Below are 20,927 nucleotides of genomic sequence, written 5' to 3'. Positions count from 1 at the left end.
GGGGGGAGCAAAACTCTTTCCTTTTTGTTGAATGCTTCTTAAATTGATTTTGAACTGTGATCACATGGTAAATTTTTACTGGGATTTTATATAGCTCATTGCTTCTAAAGTAATAATAAGCAGTTTTATAGAGATAGCTGCAAACTTGAGCTACAAAAATTAGGTAATTAATCTTCCCCATTTGGCCTTATTCTCACACTAAGTTCCTGAATCTGCTGAGGCCCCAAAATGGAGACTTGAATGCATAAATCCAAGGTTGTTTCCAAATAACTGACAATGTAAAAAAAAAAAAAAAAAAAAACCCATAAAGATACAAGATAAAAAAATCTGATCATTGCCTTAAAATTCACTATTAAAATTGGAGAAAATATGCCACTCTTTTGCAGATTCATTTATATTTCCTTTTTAACTAAAAAAAGAAAATAGATACAGACTAATGTCCATGGGTGTTCACACAATAATTCACAAACAAGGTGGTAAAATAAAAAACTGCATCACACTTGAATATTTTTCTTACCTTCAAAAGTTCAAAGTAATGTAGACAGTGGTAAACCGGGGCTAGAAGCAGCCTGGGTAAAACATATTGAACAGCTTCCTTGAAACCTTCGCCTATTGACTAGAAAACAAAGCTTATTAATTTTTTTAAGTTTACTTTTCAGACATCATATATCTTGTTTTAAAAATTACTATACCTGTAAATAAAGTGCTGCTCCAGGCTTTGATAACTGACTAAGAAAATGATCGTGAAAACCAGGTCGTAAAATATCTCGAGCATATGATTCATATGGATCAAATGCCAGTTCCTTAGAAAATAAAGAAGGTAAGACATAAATAAACTTTCTCAAAGGCAGAACATAAAAAAACCCATAAACACAGAAAGACTAAATTATGGGCACATCTTTGCCAGCACAATTATATATTTCTTTAGCCTCTAAACAAAATTACATGGCTAGTAATTATAATTTTAATAGAATAAACCTAATATTCTCAGGAAAGAGAGTAAATCAATTCCTTCTGATGAATAATGGGATCCTTATATGTCATGACACTTCATCAAAGGAGTCTAGTAGAGTATTATTAACAAACATGGTCATAAAAATGAGCAGACTTTTGGTTCTGGAAAACAAATTAAGTGTAGCCTGAACACCAAAGAATGATATCTGCAAATAGACAAAGTATAAACATTTAGAATACTGGTGGTGCCAGTCTATGGCCATGCCACTCTGAACAAGCCCAATCCTGTCTGATCTTGGAAGCTAAGCAGGGTCGGGCCTGGTTAGTACTTGGATGGGAGATCACCTAGGAAGACCAGGTGCTGTAGGCTTAAACAATAAAAAAATAAGGGATTGTAAACCAACAAGGTTCTTGCAATCTGTGAGGTCAACCAAGGGTTGCCTCGCCTAAAAAAATAAAAATAAAAAAAATAGGATACTGGTGCCAGACATTTATTTTCTCATAGTCATTTCTTAGTGGTAGACTTTTACTTTCTGTAAGCCAGAGGTAACAGTTTATATCATCTAAAATTCATTGTTACAGTTTTCACAAAACCATCAAGCAACAATTTAATCTAAATTGCCAATAATTTTTACCGTCGTCCATCATTAATAGACAAAACTGTAATAGTTATGTTTAATAGAATAGATCTACTGTTTTTGATGACTCCAGAGGAAAAAGAGAGTAGGTGGCCTGTGCCCTATTCCAGGTTAAAAATACACACACATACATACGCACTCTTCAAATATGGTACTCTAGATTCTAGCAAGAGCTCATTTCTATGAAGGGTAATTCTAGAAGGAGGAAGAGGACATCTAGTGGAGGAGCACAGCAGAAAGAAATAAGAGGGAATGATAAGAACAAATGATATTTATGTATTAATTACCCTTAATGTTGTTTTTTGGATTGTTTTAAGAAAAGGTTGAATAAAAACAACATGAGATCAGAAATTATAAGACTTGAGTTCTGTTCTTTGTGAAATGCAATATGGCATATAAGATTCCAAGTCATCCTCAATTCTTGAGCAGATTCCTAGTTCATCTCCCAATTTCAATTCCTTTAACTGTCCTTCCAACCAAAAACTTCTATAATAATATAACACTGGAAATTGTAGCCCAATCCATTGTAAATTTTATAGGAATAAATAGTTTCAACAACAGAAGGAGTCAGGTATGAATAGGGTAGATGGAAGAGAGGAACAAAATGTGATTAAATTAAATTAGTACAATTTAGTAGTTGATACTTGGGCATGGGGATGGGGATGGGGAGCACGGCAGAGGGAATGCAGTTAGCATTAATATGATAGCTAGGTGGAGGGCCAGGGGAGGGAGGGAGCAATTGGGGGATCGTTTTATGAACTATATATGTCTAACCAATGTACTGTATGCTTGAAACTAATTTAAATAAATAAATTTAAAAATGTGATTAGATGCTTCTATCTTAGGTCTCTCGAACTCTAGAAATTATCATATACATCAGATATTATTTGCCATCCTCCTCTTTCAACAAACTCTAGTTTATTACAAATTTTTGTGAGAACTACATACATAAAAAAAAAAGCTAGACAGTAAAGTGGCTTACAAGCATGCCTTTAGAGTCACAGAGTTCCAACTCTGATAGTACTACTTATTAGCCGTGTGACTTTTGAAAAACTACGTACTCTCTAAGCCAGTTTCCCCATTGGAAAATGTGAATAATGCCCACTTCAAGGAATCCTTTTCGAAATTAAATTAGATATTATATGCAAAGTGCTTACAATTGGGTATGCACATAGTAAGCACTGAATAAATGGTACCTAGTATCGTCATTTTAAAATAGCTAACATCAAAAAAACCCCAAACAATCCAATTAAAAAGTGGGCAGAGGACCTCCAAAGAGGACATATAGATAGCCAATAGACATGTGAAAAGATGCTCAGTGTCACTAATCATCAGAGAAATGTGAATTAAAGCCACAATGAGATATCACCTCACACCAGTCAGAAAGGCTATCAATAAATCAACGAACAAGCATTGGTGAGGATGTGAATAAAAGGGAACCCTTGTGTACTGTTGAGGGGACTACAAATTGGTGCAGCCACTATAGAAAACAGTATGGAAATTCTTCGAAAAATTAAAAATAGACTGTCACCTTATGACCCAGCAAGTTGTTACAAATGGTAAGATTTCTTTTTTATGGCTGAGTAATATTCTATGGTATATGTGTACCACATCTACTTTATCCAGTCTTCTATTGATGGGCACTTAGGTTGCTGCCATATCTCAGCTATTCCACTCTGGGTATTTATCTGAAGAAATACAAAACACTAATTTGAAAAGATATATGCACCCCTACATTCATTGCAGTGTTATTTGCAATAGCTGAGATATGGCAGCAACCTAAGTGCCCATCAATAGATGACTGGATAAAGTAGATGTGGTACACATATACAATGGAATATTACTTAGCCATAAAAAAGAAATCTTACCATTTGTAACAACATGCGTGGACCCATAGGGTATTATGGTAAGTGAAATAAGTCAGACAAATACCCTATTATCTCACATGAAGAATCTAAAGAACAAAATAAATACTAGACCTATTGGAGGGATCACTTTGTAAATTATATAAATGTCTATCAGTTGTTGTGCACCTGAAACTAATATAATGTTGAATTAAACTGTAATTGAAAAATAAAAATTAAAAAAATAATAAAATAGTTACTATCAAGAGAAAAAAACTACAACTGGGAATACAAGCTCAAATCATATAGTTACATTCTTCAGGATAAATCTGTAGAATGGTAAGCACTTCTAAGAATCAATGTATAAGTTAACAGAGGATTTTATGATTAGTTTGCTGGTTAAAATGCAATACTTATAAGATTCATAAAGATGTTAATTATCAATATACATAACTGTATATTAAAAATTAGAATATTCTAAACATACAGAAAAGCAGAGAACAGCCTATCATTACTATATTTACCATCTAGCTCAAAAAAAGCAAAATTTTATAATACTAACTTTAGCTTTTTTTTAAAAAAGTAATGAAATACGGTAGATATAATTGATCTAGACTCCTTTTCAAAAGCTTATCTCCTCTCCTGCTGACTCCAGAGGAAAACATTATCTTGAATTTGAATTTTCATTTATTTTTATGCTGTAATTACATACGTATCAGGAAACAAGGTTTGCAAACTATAAATAAATATCATAATGTTCATATTCTTCTGCAATTTGCTTTACATTCAAAGTTGTTTTCAAGATTTATCCATTTTGATACATTCATGTAGTTCTTTCTAATTCATTTATTTTAAATTATATAATATTCTACTCTATAAATATCTTTTTTTGTAGGTAAATTTTTTTATTTGGAGATACATGCAGTTTTGAGAATACGCAAAGAACCTGTTTACACATTGTACACTATTCAGTTTCCCACCATGGTAACATATTGCAATAATACATATAGTGCAATATCACAATCTGGTCATTGATATTAATGTAGTAAAGTACAAAATATTTCCAACAAGGATCTCTCCTGTTGCCCTTTTATAACCATATCTCCCTCCCTTCACCACCTCTTCCTTAGCCCCTAGCATCCACTAATCTGTTCTGCATCTCAATGTTTTTTTCATTTCAAGAATGTTACATAAATGAAATTATACAGTATACAACCTTTTGGAATTGCTGAATTATATGGTAATTCTATATTTAACTTTTTGAGGAACTGCCAAAACTGTTTTCCAAACAGTTGTACCAGTTTACATTCCCACCAGCAAGGTATGAGGGCTCAAATTTCTCCACATCCTCACCAATGCTTATTTTCCTTTTTATTTTTATTCTAGCCATTTTAGTGTGTGTGAATTGGTATTTCATAATATTTTTGATTTGCATTTCACTAATGACTAATAATGTTAAGCATCTTTTCATGTATTTGTTGGCCATCTGCTTATGTTCTTTGGAGAAATTCCTATTCAAATCCTTTGCCCATTTTAAAATTGAGTTGTCTTTTTCTAAGAGTTCTTTGTATACATTAGATACCAGATATATGATTTGCAAATATTTTCTCCCATTCTGTGTGTTGTCATCACTTTTGATGGTGTCCTTTGAAGCACAAAAGTTTTTAGTAAGTCCAAATTGTATATTCTTTTCTTGTGTAGCTTGTGCTTTTGGTGTCATATATCTAAGAATCCTTTGCCAAAACCAAGGTCATGAAGATTTAGCCATTCCTTCTTCTAGGAGTTTTATAATTTTAGCTCTTACATTAGGTCTTTAATCTATTTTGAGGGTATGCTTGTATATGTATAAAGAGTTCAATTTCATTCTTTTGTGTTTCTCATAACTTTATGACATCTTTTTGTGAACAGTTTTAAAAGTTTATTCTTTTATGGTTTGCACTTTCTATGTGTTCTTTCAGAAACCCTTCCTATTTCAAAGTCATAAATACGTTCTATATTTTCTTCTGAACATCTAAAGTTTTATTTTTCAGTTTTAGATTTTTAATCTATTGAGAACTTTTTGTGTATGATACGAGCTAAGAAAGAAATTTTTTCTTTCTATATGGATATAGTTCTTTTTCCCCATCTGTACACTGTAATCCATAAACAGTATTTCTATTCTTTTGGTGAGTTTCCTAAATGTTTTTAAAATCAAATACAGTTTCTTACCTACAAATTTTTCTTAATTTTAAAGAGTTTAAAGTTATTCAATGTTTCCGTCCTCCTGAATATAAGCACACTTTACACACCATACATTTTATCACTGGTGCTTAGAAGTTTAGTTTAACCCTTCCTTTTAAATACCAAAAAATTATTTGGTTTATAAATATTTGATAGTTTACCAAATTTACAAACACATTTTTCACTATTAGTTCTTGTATTCCTTGACTTCTGTCTGAGTACAATTTCCTTCTTGCTAAAGAACATCCTTTAATACTTTTTATAATGAGGGACTATGGGTAATAAACTCTCTTGGTCAATATATATCTTTTTATTTGTTCCTCTCTTTTTTCTCTTTTATGATCATCTTCCACAATTTGATGAAATTTTACATATTTATACAATGCATTTGTGTAATCATCACCCGGATAGGGAAACAGAAATCCAGCACCTCAGACAAGCTTCTTCATGCTCTATGGTCAACCACTATTCTAACCTCTATTCCTCAAAATCTGTTTACATGTTTTAGAACTTTCTACGAATGCAATTATATAGTATTTTCAGTTTGTATTTTACTCAACATTATGTTGCCTTTTAAAAAAATCAGTAGTTCATTCTTTTCTATTGCCATACAGTATTTCACTGTGTGATTATGTCACAAATTATCCATTCTGAATAAATCTGTTACGAACATTCTTGAACATGTCTTTTGGTAAACGCAAGCATTCATTTTTGTTTGGTATATACCCAATAGTAAAACTGGTGGATCATAGGGTACACTGTATGCTTAGCTTTAGTAGGTATGCCAAATAGTTTTCCAAAGTAGCTGTACCAATTTATACCTCCTCCACCAGCAATGTAGCGTTCTAGCTGCTCTATGGTTTTAAATTGCATTTCCTTGGTGAATAATGATGTTAATACCTTTTGTTCTTTTAGAAAGTACCCACTCAAGTCTTTTGCCTATTTTTGAAAAAAACTAAGCTGTCTTTTAGTTACTGATTTGTAGTTCTTTATGAACCCTAGGTGAGTCCTTCATTAGTTATAAATATTACAAATATTGTCTCCATTCTATAGCTTGGCTTTTCACTCTCTTAACTTTTTGTCTGTTGACAAATATTCTTACATTTAATGAAGTCCAGTTTATCAATCTTTTATAGATAAAAGACTGTTCTTGTGTCCTGTTTAAGCAATCTTTGTCTATTCCAAAGTCATGAAAATTTCTTGTGTTTGCTTCTGCAAGCTTTATTATTTTAATCTTTGTTCTCACTCTAGAATAAAAGTTTAGTAGGGCAGAAAATACAATCTTCCCTCATTACTTTGAAGATATCACTAAACTGACTACTAGCCTCTATTGTTAAAGAGAAGTGTCCTGTCATTCTAACAGTAGTTTCTCTTTTCTCTTCACAACTTTTAACATGTTCTCTAGTTTTACTACAGTATCTGGCTATGGGTTTATTTTTATGTACCCTGTCCAATATTTGGAATTAATTCTTTTCCCTTCTTTAATTCCACCCCCTTCCATCCCCAAATTCCATCCCTGACCTATGGATATTGCCATTTCCCCTTAAGAACTGGATCTCTGAAGGTGGGGTGTCCCCTCCCACATGCTCGTGGGGTGCACCCGGGGCCTGGCGTACCCGCGGCCTGGCGCATCCAGGGCCTAGCACCCCCAGCGCACTCGGGGGCCTGGCACACCTGGGGTATGGTCCGTGGCTCCACCTGGGGCGCAAACCCAGGATCTTCTGCGTGTAAAGCAGACATGCTAACCACTACACTATGGAGCCATCCCCTGAAATTAATTTTTGATATGGGAAACTGTATCTTCGTTTCTGAAAAATTCTCAATTTTTATCTCTTCAAGTATTGCTCCTCCATCATTCTTTGAAACTTCTACTAGAGGTATATTGAAGCCTTTCAATGTAGCCTTTATTACTCTTAACTGGTCTTTCATATTTTATCTTAGTCTCTCTGTGTCATAGTCTCAGTGAATTCCTGAATTCTATCTTTCAAGTCACTAATTTTATCCTTGAACTAAGTCTGGAAAATGTTCTATTACATAATGAGTTTTTATTATAATGTCTATATGTTTAATTCCCCAATCTTCTGATTCCTACTTGTTCTTGTTTCCTTCCTACCAGTTTTGTTTCACAATGTTTTCTTTTATAAATGGATCATATTCCTTCATTTACTTCTTTGAGCATCCTAAACTTCTTTGAAACTTTTAATCTATTGTACAAAATTAATTTCATCTGGAATGAATTAATTTTGTAATTGTTGATTTTGTTAGATGTAATTCTGAGCATCAGAATTTGTCTTGCATTTTAGAATTTACAGGATAGGTTTCTTAGGGGGAGGCTCTTAATTTTTAGTTTCCTTTTTTTCTCTCCCATCTTTTATGATCGCTCTTCTAGACCAGAAGCTGCTCTTAAAATTACTTTTCTGTCTCAGGCTCTGTGATCATATTGGCTTAATATTGTGGGATACTCAGTTAAGTTTTAAGCTATATATGTTATAAGGTAATGTTTTTGTCTCCCTACCTCAAGGCAACAATTTTCTATAAATCCTTATAGGCAGCAGGTTGGCAGGTTTCCCCAGCATCCTATTACAATTTGGGTCTTGGTGCAAGAAGTCTTACTCACTTTCATGGAGCGCACTTAGTCCTCATTGTCATTAAGAGCTAAAGGCCCAACTACCAGAGCTCACTACCTTGAATGTCTATTCCGTTTCTGATCTTGTTTTTGAGTCTAGTTATGTATATTCCTTTTTTAAAAAATGCTTTATTGACTTTTATGCATTTGAAGCAAGATGGGGGGAAGGCTGTAGTGAAGTTTAAACTTACCATACTATTTTGACTGAAAGTCTTAAAGCTTTATGTTTTATAAATTTGACCCTGTGTTATAACAAAAGATATAGTAGATTTTACAGTGAAACAAAGAAGAACTAGAAATCTCAGAATGATTATCAATATTAACTTATAAGGACTAGCTCATATATTTTAGCATTTGAAATATCCAAGGAGAGGGCAACCATTTTTGTACCCTCATGATAATAATGTACAGTTAACATATATTAGGTAACTTACTGTGTGAAAGTTGGTTATCTAAGTATTTCAGGTAGGTTATTTTATTTTCACAAAAATCCTGAATCCTATTGTCGTTATTTTACAAATATAGATACAGAGATTTAGAGATATGAAATGAATTGCCTCGGTCACATAAAACTAATAAGTAGCAGAGTTGAGATTAGTATACAAGTAGTTTGACCTCATATCCAAGTTCTATGGCCTCTTCATTGACAGGGTATGCATCTACTTTTCTTAGCCTTCCAATGTTTAGACAAATGAGTATCAGTTGTAAATGACTCCCTTCTATGCGATGTTTTATTTTTTAATTTTTAATTTTTTTCCAGGAACATTTTATTTTCAACAGTAAGTTATGTATATTTTGCACCGTATGTTCACCACCCATAGTTAATTTCTTTCTTTCACCACATATTTGACCCCTTTTACCTCATCTACTTCTTCTTTCCCTGTTTTTTTTATAATGGATGAAAAACTACTTTTTCTGTGCTTTGTAAGATAACAGAAACAAATGTTGCCAGCACCCTCTGAGAAAGGGGCAATAAAGCTGAGTAGGCAGCAGTTAATATCTATGACTTCAGCTAGAAACAAGAATTAAGATTCCAACTATAATGCAAATATAGGGCTTTTGTGCATATTTATTTGGGTACGTAACTTAAGTACTTACCTCTGCTAAGTCTTCAAAGCAGCTTCCTACTAATGGATGGGGACTGCCTTCATCAGTCATTTCTACAGTATCTTCTATATGGCCCAGTAACTTTACACTAAGTTCATGTATATCTACTATACGACTAAATATATTTTCTACATCCTGTTGGGGAGAAAAACACATTAATTCAGTTAGGTTATATAATAAGAAAACAAATTTTGAGCGGATAAGTCATTTTATAATCATAAAATTAAACAGGGCAAATACAATAAGAAATACTATAAATACAAGTAAAAGATAATTCAAAAATTTCTTTTGTAATAATGTACTATTTGCAAATACATTTCTCTATGTAAGTGGTGCTCAAACTTTTTGGTCTCAGGACTCATTCATACTCTTAAAAATGACTGAAGACTCCAAAGGGCTTTTGTTTATAAACTACCAATATTTACTATATTAGAAATTAAAATCAAGAAAATGTTAAAACATTTATTTAAAAATAACAAAAAACACTTTTAAGAAAAGCAACTGTATTTTTCTTAAAAACTTTATTGAGAAGAATGGCATTGTTTTATATGTTTTTGCAAATATCTAACACCTAGCTTAATAGAAGATAGCTGGATTTTCATTTATATTTCTACATTCAATCTGTTGTGGTACATTATTTTAGTTAAAGCATATGAAGAAAATCTAGCTTTGCACAGATTAGTTGGAAAAGGAATGAGTATTTTACTAGTCTATTCAAATAATTGTGGATATCCTTTTCTTTTTTTTGTAGTTTACTGAGATATAAAGTCGTATATCTTAAAATTCACCCTTTTAAAGGGTACTATTCAATGGTTTTTATATATTTGCAGAGCTGTTCTATCATTACCACTATCAAATTCTAGAACATCTTCATCACCCCAAAAAGAAAGCCTGTATCCATTAGTAGCACTATGCACTCTTCTCTTCTTCCAGTCACTGGCAACCACTAATCTACCTTCTACTTGGCCTACTGTGGATATTTTTTATGAATGGAGTAAATATCATTTTAAGATATTAAACTAAAATTCAACAAATGGTAGTTCTTAAAGGTAGTTTCTGAATAATCATAGTTTGTCAATCATTCTTTCAGGTAAAAGTTGTGTTTCATGAAAAAAGTTGCTAGTTCAGTTTGCAACTCAATCATACAGTGCTTTTCTTCAAGACAACCACCATATTTGGTATGCAGCAGAAGTGCTTCATTCATTCTTCCTATTTCCCTCAGCTCTTCTCTAACCCAGAAATTTTTGTGGCATGCCAAGCTCTTGTTTGTTCTACTAGTAACGGCAAAGAATCCATATGAATCCATATAGTCCCCTTTTACTTCCTTTACTCATTCTACTCTTTTATTATCTTACTTTTATCATGAATAGATATGCATACAAGAATACCCAATACAACACTTTGTAACATCTATAAGGTTTTCTGTAGATTAGATTCCTGGATAAATATTTTTGTTATGAAATATGTACTTAAAATATCAATGGGTATTTTCCAAAAAAGAGTTCACTGGTTTACCCTTCCATCAGTAGTGTATGGAAGCAAGTTTTGCTAAACTCGTATAACACTAAATATTGTCAATCTTAACTTTTAGAAAAGTAGTGAGATAACTGAAGAACAAATACTAATTTGCATTTATCCAATTACTGTTTTTGATTTGATTATCTCTAGTAGTGACTGTACCTTTTTGTCAAATCAACTTTGACATATGATTCATATCCAATAAGATACACATATTTTAAATGTACTTTTTAATGAGATTTTATATAGTTATTCCCTCTTATAACTATGATCATAATCAAGATACAAAACGCTTTCATTACCATAAGAAGTTTCCTTGGGGCTCATCCCCTTTAATCATCACTACTGCCCAGGAAACGAATGATCTCCTTTCCATCGTTATAAACTAGAATTGTCTTTTCTAGAATACTAAACAAATAGAATTATATATAATCTTTTGTGTCTTGTTTTTTTGCTCATGTTTTGGAGATGGCATCCTTATTGTTGGATACATAACTACTTCATTCCTTTTTAATGCCGAATAGTATTCCATTGTATGGACATACCACTATTTGTATATTCATTCACCTGTTGATGGATATTTGGGTTGTTTCTAGTTTGGGGCTATCACAAATAAAGATGTTATGAGCATCCATGAACAAGTTTTGTATGGACATGTTTTCATTTCTTCTTGGGAAAAACCAAGGAGTGGAACTGCTAGGCTAGTTTATGTTTAAGAGATAAAAACCTGCCAAACTCTTTTCCTAAGTTTTTACACTAGATTACATTCTCACAAGCAATGTGGGAATTTTATATTCCCCCAAGCAGTTTCTTCACATTCTTTTCAACGTTTGGTACTGTCAGTCTTTTTAATTTTAGCCTTTCTAATGAGTGCATAGTAGTATCTCATTGTGGTCTTAATTTGCATTTACCTAATGACTACTGATGTTGAGCATCTTTTTTGATGTGCTCACTGGTATATCTTCTTTTATAAAATGTTAAATATGTTACTCACTTTAAATTATCAGGCTGTTTTTTAAACTACTGAATTATAAAAGTTCTTTATATATTCTGGATACAATCCTTTGTTAGACATGTGTATTTTAAAATAGATTCTACCAATCTATAGCTTACCTTTTTATTTTTCTGACAATTTTTTTGAGGAGTAAAAGCTTTTCATTGAAATGAAGTCCAATTCATTAATTTTTAATTTTATGATTCTTGATTTTTGTGTCCTAAGAAATCTTTGCCTTTCCTTTACTTCTTAATTTTTTTAAACAATTTTATTAAAATATCATTTATATACCAAGCAATTAATCCATTTAAAATGAACAATTCAATGATTTTTACTATATATTTATAGATTTGTACAACTCATAATCTACTCTTTTATTTTTCAATGTTCACTCATTCCCATAACTTGAGCCCCAATCTCAGTCTCTGTAGTGAGCACTGATTCTCCAACAGCCACCCATGGCTATGTGGCTACAGTTCTAGAAATTACTAGAAAGCAACTATTGATGATCTCAAATGTTCTCACTTGGCATTTCCCCAGAACCCTATGAAGTTGGTTTGATTAATATTGTAAGATAAGTAATCCCTTTCTAATTTTTAATGTTACTAGCTCCTTCTTTTGTGCTCCTCAAAATACTGTTGTTATACTTCTATTACGGTAATTACCGTAATTTAACTTAAGTTTACATCTCTTTCTTGACTTTAAACATGAGGGAAGGATTTGTTTCTTATTCATCTTTCAATCCCATTGCTAAATATGACACCTAATAATGTAGGCAGCACTGATGAGTGCTAGCTGAATGACTAAAATGAGTTAAATTTAAAAGAATCTTCCACTTAAACAATAAGCTTTATTCTTTGGAGGACATGAAAGATTCTATGAATTCATTTGCACATCTAAAATCAGTCTAGTTTAGATTTCGTCTTTTAATTGCTGATGTTTAATTTACTGAAATGGTTGTAGCAACTTTGTGATCACAGTTATTATGAATTAAATCTCACAACTTAAAAAAATGGACAAACTAGCAATTATGAAGTATACAAATTCATATTTCATTGGTTATGTAAAATGAGCAACCCATGCAATGACATACACGTACACAATGATACTTACGTTAGTTGAAAACAATTTTGAATTGGAGACAAAAGGCTCTCTAAAAACTTTTATAATTAAATTTAGTTCCCTTATGTATTGTCGAATTTCTGCCATAAATGATTTTACCAAATCATAGTAAGTTTGCTCTCCTGAGGTGGAAGGCTCTTCATCAGTTAAAGATAATATATTTATATCTTCTACATCTTGATGAAACATATCCATCAATACCTATATAGTCAGAGATATAAAGTATAATAAAATATGAATGTAAAGTCAAATTTTAAGTTAGGCACTCTAAGTTATTCTTTGAATACAGTTCTTAAATGACAAAAAGCAAATACACAATTATCTCTTCTTGGATATATTGCCACAGCCCCTCCACAGTTTCTCTAAAACAGAATCCAACATCTGACATCCTCCAAGTTCTCTATGAATACTATCTATCTGTATGTCTGTCTGTTTCTCTTGTTAACTTATTACTTCTAATTTGTTCCCGAATCCTATCCTGGATTTCTAACTTCGTTTTCTCATTTCATACCCTTGCCATTCCAGGGCCTCATCACTCATATCTGAATAATTCTTATAGCCTTCTAGTTGGTTTCTTTACCTACATCTTTTTGGAGACTAATCAAAACAAGTCCTTTTTTTCCCCTAGAAGTCTACTATTATTACTCTTGCCTTAACCTCATCTTTCTCCTCTGTGGACTTCTATATCATTAGCCCCATAAAGTATACAAGTATCCCTTCATCAAATCTGAAAGTTTGTTTTATACTTCTCTTGCATCTCCTCCCTGTGTGAGCACAGCATGTACTCAAAAATATTTTATTTATCTGATTCATTTATAAGTATCATATATTTTGGATTCGTTGGAAAATAATTATTTTACAAACAAAATACTTATTCATTTAAAAATATGAAAACATTTGAAATCTTTCATCAGACTAGGTGATTTTTATACATTCATATTCTAAAAACATAAACACTAAAACATAATTAAGTGGATTCAGTAATCAGAAAGAATATTCCAAATCAATAAGAGTATACTGAGAAAAAATGGAATGAAATGCTTCACCAGAAAATATTTTCTTTTCTACAAAGTCATTTTTATAAAATGAAAATATTGCGGCAGTACAGTGAAACGACTGAGAGCTTTAGATTCAGATATGAAAGTCAAATCTAGGCTGAGATTTCTTAGAATTTTCTGGACCAATTTCTTTATCTCTCTAAACTTCAGTTTCCCTTTTATAAAATGTCCATAAGAGCATCTACTGTAGGGCAGTATTATAAGGACCAAATGAGATGAGTCGCACATATGCTTAACTTTCAAAAATGTTTGCTCTTAAATACTCTTAGAGTAAAACCATAAAAGCAGTATCTTAAGAAAGCTAGGTATTGAAATAAAACTCTCAAGAGTTAGTATTTTTGTATTTTCAAAAATTGTTTTCAAGTAAGTCAAAGACCTTCTAAGTCTTCCAATACAAATAAAATTTTAAGAAATTCAATCCTAAGAGATTATTACTGTTAACCCAACTTCAGCAAACGTAAAAGAAAAACTGCATGACATGTTGAAACACATCTTAATACTATCTATATAATACTCTACTTCCATAAGCCATAAAGTGATATTTTGAGTACTTGCTATTAGATTATTAGAAATATACCTTAACACATAATATATGATTTTGTTGTCTGAATAGTATGTTAGCATCCAAAGTTACAAATAAAAATTTAAGAACTAAACATATACAAGATCAGTATCCTACCTTATCAGCACACATTGCCACTTTAATATCTTGTTCTGTAATTTCATAATGCCGTATATTTCGTACATAATTCCCCACCAGCTTTAAAATGTCTGCAGAAATGTATTCTAATACTGCTACTATGTAAACAGAAACCTGGTGGTCAATTTTATAACCTAGGACCTCCTGAAAAATTAAAAGAAAAGCATGTTTAAAAATCATATACTATAAATTTGATAGTGGTTAAAAAACATGCATACAATTTAGCTTAACTTTTACTGAGGTCTGTAATTATCAATAGCATTTAATTTTAAGTGGCTCATCTGTGAACAATATACATATTGCTATTTGAAAATGTAAGCTAAGAAAAGGTATGGCAAAATTACCTATGACCATGTAAAATACTTACAAAATACAGGTTACTACAGAGATAACAAAGAGATAACTCTTAACCTAGAAAGGGAAGTCCAAATTTGGGGGCAGAGGGAAATACTCATTGTTACCTAATTCAGAATACCTGAAATTTAATTTACTATGACAAAAGAGTTTTGTTTTTTTTTTTTTAATGCAGAAAGAGTTATATATTACTGGTATATGGGAATATCTACTAGCCTTATATGTCTATCCTTCTTTCCAAAAGAACCTGGGCCGCCCCAAACCCCAGTGGCTCATTCCTGGTATCTGGATTGTTTCAACAGAAAAAATTCATGCTACATCCTGCTGAACACTAGTGGTTATTAAGAGCATGTTATATAGTCCTATTATTAGACTTCAGAGAGAGCATGGGCCTTGTGGGGCTGACCAGTTCCTATACAAAAACAAATTTTATTTTCTAAACAATCCAGTTGAGGAGGAAAAAAACCCCAACTTTGAAATGAGAAGTTTATTTATAAGTTGGTGACAAGCATGTAGTAATAAAATGAAATATCCACAATTAGATGATAAAACTCAAAATTTAGGATTATTAATAAAGCATGCATATACCTCAGTTTGTTAATTCTCTTAGAATATAATTCAATGTATGAATAGTAAAAATCATAAAAAGAATTACAAAGAAGTATGCAATTACTAATAGTTTAGAATTTTCTATAACTTACACCTATTTCCTCAGACCACTTAGTAAGATATAGGCAGATATTACTATTCAAACAATCTGAGTACAAAACATAACCTTTTGACACTTTTAAACATCATCAAATTGTTTAGCCTTAAATCTTGCAGATCAAATAGAACTGGATTTCCTATCACTATTACTTCGAGCCCTGTGAACTTGGACTAAAAGTTACTTAATCACTTTCTGCCTCAGTTATCTCACCTATAAACTGGGATGATGATAATAATTTTGCTGAGTAATAAAACTCAGAGATAATGTAAGAAAGCATTAGTATTTTCCTTGTATGACTGTATGCACAAAATTATTGAGTTCAAAAGCATCATTAAGGTTTTAATTATTATAATACCTATATTTTTGATGTGAGAGTTAAACAATAGTTTGTTCATGGCATTAAATAAAATCGAAATAGCATTATTAGAGTTTCCAGCAGTTATTAGTCCTGGAGAAATTCGACTAACTGATTTAAATGACAAGTTGGACTGCATGGTTTAGGTGATATTTAGGAAATTTTTGTCCAAAGAATTCCATATAACCCTATGGCAGTCTCATAAAGGTCTCTACTAATGGTCCCTATACAAAGGTAGCGTCTAATGATGTGAAATAATAAGATCTGAAGGATTATAGGGACATTCAGGTCTAACCAACAAGAAAGTAGTTTTATAAATTCTCTTTGATGTCCTACTAACACCTTGATGAACAAAATCCACAATTACAATTTTTCTTAGTTCTTTCAATTTGCTTGACTATTATTTAAATCATGTTGCCCAGCTTACACTTTCCTATTATCATACCATCCTTCCCCCATCATGATTTCCTAGAAAAATTTAAATGAGAAAATTTTAATCTTTAGTTGAATCTATTATCCATAAAATAAATTCTTAATGTTTTAATACTATGGGTTTTATTTTCTTTTTAAAAGGCAAAAAAGCAGTATTTCAGTTTTACCTTTAATAAAGGATGAATTTTTTCTACTGGGAGAGATAAAGGATTTCTTCGTTTCCTCTTTTCAATAGCCGATTGGGCATCAGCTATTGCCCACTTATCAATTGGATGAGGAAAACTTTTTTGAACTCGTTCCTTGAAAAATAGGAAAATAACAGCTAAGCAACAAATATATTAAATAGTGCTCTTCACTTACAATTTACTTTTAAAAATCAAAGAATATCAAAAGTAGGCTTTTCACATATGATAAAACTTATACTACAAACATACTTAAGAGAAAATTATAACTGTCGATGCATTAGTTTCCTAATTAGGCAATTAAGAAACTATATATTCCTTGTATTGTCTAGGGGGGAAATTACATTTTGAATTTCAACTTGACTGTGACAAAGCTAATGACAAGAACGAGTAGAAGCTATTTTAAACATTACTTATATTAAAATTCAAGAAACAAGACTAAGCTCAAGGCGTAAATATCTAAATCCAATTCTCATTCCTTTATTCTTACTTTCAATATCAATTACAAGCTCAAGGAAATCAAAGGTTAACATTGGTAACAGCAGTTTCAATACACTAGCTCATCATTAGTTTGAATCCATAAATCAATTTTTAACAAAACACTTCATTTTAATTTCCTGAATTTATTCAGTTAGAATGTCCACTGAAAGTGAAAGAACTCATGTTAATATAAAAGCTGAATTTTCCTACTTTAAAAAACTAATGTCATTCACTTCAAACAAAAAGTACTTTCATCCTCAAGTTTTTTTTTTAAATTATGTTTATTGGGGTAACATTGGTTCATACAATTATATAATTTTCAGGCGTACATTATAATTTGACATCTATATATTCTATTGTGTGATTACCACCCAAAGTCTAGTTTCCTTCAGCTACAATATATTTGATCCCCTTTACCTACTTCATCCTACCCTTCCCCCCATATTTGACCCCCTTTACCCTGTCTACCTCTCCCCTCCCTCCCCCATCCCCTACCCTCAGGTAATCACTAGTCCATTGTCCACATCCCTGAGTCTCTATTTGTCCTGTTCATTTGTTGCTTTTAGGTTTATATCGCACATGTAAGTGATATCATGTGATTTGCAATTTCTTCTGTCTGGCTTATTTCGCTTAGCATGATCATCTCGAGGTCCATCCATGTTGTCGCAAATGGCAGTATTTCTTCTCTTCTTATGGCTGAGTAATATTCCACTGTATATATGTACCACAGCTTCTTTAGCCAACCATCAATCATAGGACACTTAGGTTGCTTCCATGTCCTGGCCACTTTGAATAATGCTGCTATGAACATCGGTGTGCACATCTTTTCGGATATGGGTTTTCAAGTCTTTGGGGTAAATACCCAGTAGAGGGATTGCTGGATCATATGGTAGATCAATTTTTAGTTTTCTGAGGAACCTCCATACTGTTTTCCATAGTGGCTGTACCAATATGCAGTCCCACCAGCAGTGTATGAGGGTACCTTTTTCTCTACATCCTCTCCAACATTTGTTATTACTTGTCTTGCTGATTATAGCTATTCTAACAGGTGTGAGATAGTATCTCGTTGTGGTTTTGATTTGCATTTACTAATAGCTAGCGATACTGAGCACCTTTTCAAATATTTGTTGGCCATTTGTATGTCCTCTAGGGAGAAATGTCTGTTCAGATAGGTCCTCTGCCCATTTTTTGATTGGATTGTTTGTGTTTTTGTTGTTATTGAGTCACATGAGTTCTTTGTATATTTTGGATATAAGGCCCTTAACAGAGGCATTGTTTGCAAATATATTTTCCCATTCGGATGGTTGACGATTTCTTTTGCTGAGCAGAAGCTTTTTAGTTTGATGGAGTCCCATTCATTTATTTTAGCTTTTACTTCCCTTGCCTTTGAGGTCAAATTCACAAAATCCTCTTTAAGTCCAAGGTCCTTGAGTTTAGTTCCTATGTTTTCTTCTATGCATTTTATTGTTTCAGGTCTTATATTCAGGTCCTTAATCTATTTTGAGTTAATTTTGGTGTGTGGTGATAGACAACAATCTAGTTTCATTCTTCATCTTCTTAAGTTTTTAAAATTCACTTTCAGGATACCATAATTATAACCAGTAGAGGTCGCTATTATATAATTTTAACACAAATTCTGAATTATTCAGTATTAATACAATTAAACATCAGTTCTGATTATAAATCTAAATAAAAAGGTTTTTTCAGTTGCTATTAAAATGGAAAATAAAAAAGAGATTGTTATGTGATAATAGGGTGGGAGATGGGAAGGAAATCATGTTGATTTATAAGAACCCATAAATTAAAATTAGTTTAAACCATTTGAGTTTAATAAACTTTCTCATCTATGTTCAAGGCTAAATCAGCTTCCAAATATGAGAAGTGATCATTTTAAATCCTAATTAATGGAATCAGAAGTATGTTAAAAAAATTATTATAAAAATGGAGATTATAAACTTTTTCAAATGCCTAGTTGAAAAGCAATATTTGCCAGGATACTATACCCTCATATAATAAAGACAACACAAAGGTCCAAAATATTAGCTGAGTTTGGCTGGTGAAAAAAGAAAAAGGGGAAGGAGTGAAAGGGTAGAAAGGAACATCAAAATCAGAAATTCTTTTCCTTTTTCAAATCAACACTACAGACTTGCTAATCTAAAAATGACAAGATTTAGGACTAACTTTACCGTAGTTCCCATACCAATTTTAACTCATGGTTAACTGAATGGGTATAATCATGGTACAAACCATGATTATAATGGTATGGCCCTTTGGCTTGCTAACTTTTTTTTTTTTTTAACCTCAACTCATAGTAAGAAATAATAAATCCTCAGTATACATTATAGAACATCCTTACACATCACACACATACTAAACTTGAACAAAGTTTCATAAAACAAAACCTGCCCTTATTATATGCAATGCACTGATATTTTCTATTCATTAAAAAAAAAAAAAAAAAATGTTAGCTGGGAAATACACTAAAGTGATTTTATGACTTGCTAATGAGTGATGACCGAGGGCATAATGGTATATAGTGGTGATAGAAAAGCAGCAGAAGAGAACAGAAGCTAAACTCAATCCGACAATTCTAAATATATTTAACATGTCTTTGAAAAGAAATCATTAGTGAAATTACAGAGGCAAACTGTAGACATGGGTTGAGGTGGAAGAAAAAGAAAAGAGAACAGTAATCCTTTCCCATTTCAATTTTGTCCATCTGATTCCAAGTTTATTGTTTTAAGAAAGAAGGGTAAAGAAAATCAAGAATGACAAAAGAAAGGTGAGAAAAAATAATGATGAAGAACATTATGTTTTAAACTTATTAGTATATTATTAGAATCAAATTACCCATATACTTAGGTAACACCAAGAGTCAGAATATATGAGAAAAGACTGGTAGAGTCAGAAAAGTAAAGTGCCTTGAATGTGGAAAGGATAAGTTAAATTACTTTATCCCTTGTAGCAGTAAATTTAATTATAATTTTAGATCAAAATAAAATTTCTTTTTATAATTATTTTATATATTTTTAAAAGTAAAGAAGCTGGAGGAGTGAACAATGAAAGACTCATGAATTAGAATTCTATTACTCTGCTACTTTCAATATTAATAATTTCATTTGTCTGAAATGAGAAACTTCATCTTGATTAACACCTAGTGGCTTTGAAAAAATTAAATGAGATATAAAGCTAGGTATGAGATTCAGCTCTATCTCTTATTAGCAGAATCTTGCCTTTCCCTTTACATAATAAAGGAATCTAAATAGACAGTCTTGAAGATCAATTCCAATAAAAATATTCTAGGGCCTATGAAAATTCCTATGCATGCACTTCAGTGCAAATATTCAGACCACAGGTAATTTTGAAGTCTTATTAATAGTAATAAAGGCTTACTATGGGACAAAATTAAGGGTACCAACATCCATGTCATAAGGGTACCTGAAAAGGGAGAATGAAAAGTTGAAAATATATTTGAAGAAATAATGATGGAAAAGTTCCCTAACCTGGTGAAGGAAATAGACATACAACTCCAGGAACTTCAAAGAGTCCCGAAAAAGATGAATTCAAAGAGGCCCTCACCAAGACACATCATAATTAAAATTTAAAGGTTAAATACAAAGAGAGAATCTTAAAA

General features: G+C 31.9%; 1 protein-coding gene and 1 pseudogene across 4 annotated transcripts in view; one reads left to right on the top strand and one right to left on the bottom strand.

Annotated features, from left to right (window-relative positions):
• Positions 1 to 20,927, bottom strand: part of SOS1 (SOS Ras/Rac guanine nucleotide exchange factor 1) — a 131,268-nt gene that overhangs the window by 54,337 nt on the left and 56,004 nt on the right. For all 4 annotated transcript variants that reach the window (XM_011361376.2, XM_011361377.2, XM_011361379.2 and 1 more), the window contains 6 exons: positions 16,799 to 16,930; positions 14,761 to 14,925; positions 13,015 to 13,224; positions 9,381 to 9,524; positions 693 to 803; positions 518 to 616 (listed from right to left, as the gene is read on the bottom strand). In XM_011361376.2, coding sequence (XP_011359678.1) covers positions 518 to 616; positions 693 to 803; positions 9,381 to 9,524; positions 13,015 to 13,224; positions 14,761 to 14,925; positions 16,799 to 16,930 — 861 coding nt within the window. The remainder of the gene's footprint in view (positions 1 to 517; positions 617 to 692; positions 804 to 9,380; positions 9,525 to 13,014; positions 13,225 to 14,760; positions 14,926 to 16,798; positions 16,931 to 20,927) is intronic.
• LOC111740651 lies at positions 1,206 to 1,324 on the top strand (annotated as a pseudogene).

Source organism: Pteropus vampyrus, unplaced genomic scaffold, assembly GCF_000151845.1.
Source record: "Pteropus vampyrus isolate Shadow unplaced genomic scaffold, Pvam_2.0 Scaffold66, whole genome shotgun sequence".
NCBI classification, from domain to species: Eukaryota; Metazoa; Chordata; class Mammalia; order Chiroptera; family Pteropodidae; genus Pteropus; species Pteropus vampyrus.
This window is presented reverse-complemented; position numbering and strand designations above follow the sequence as displayed.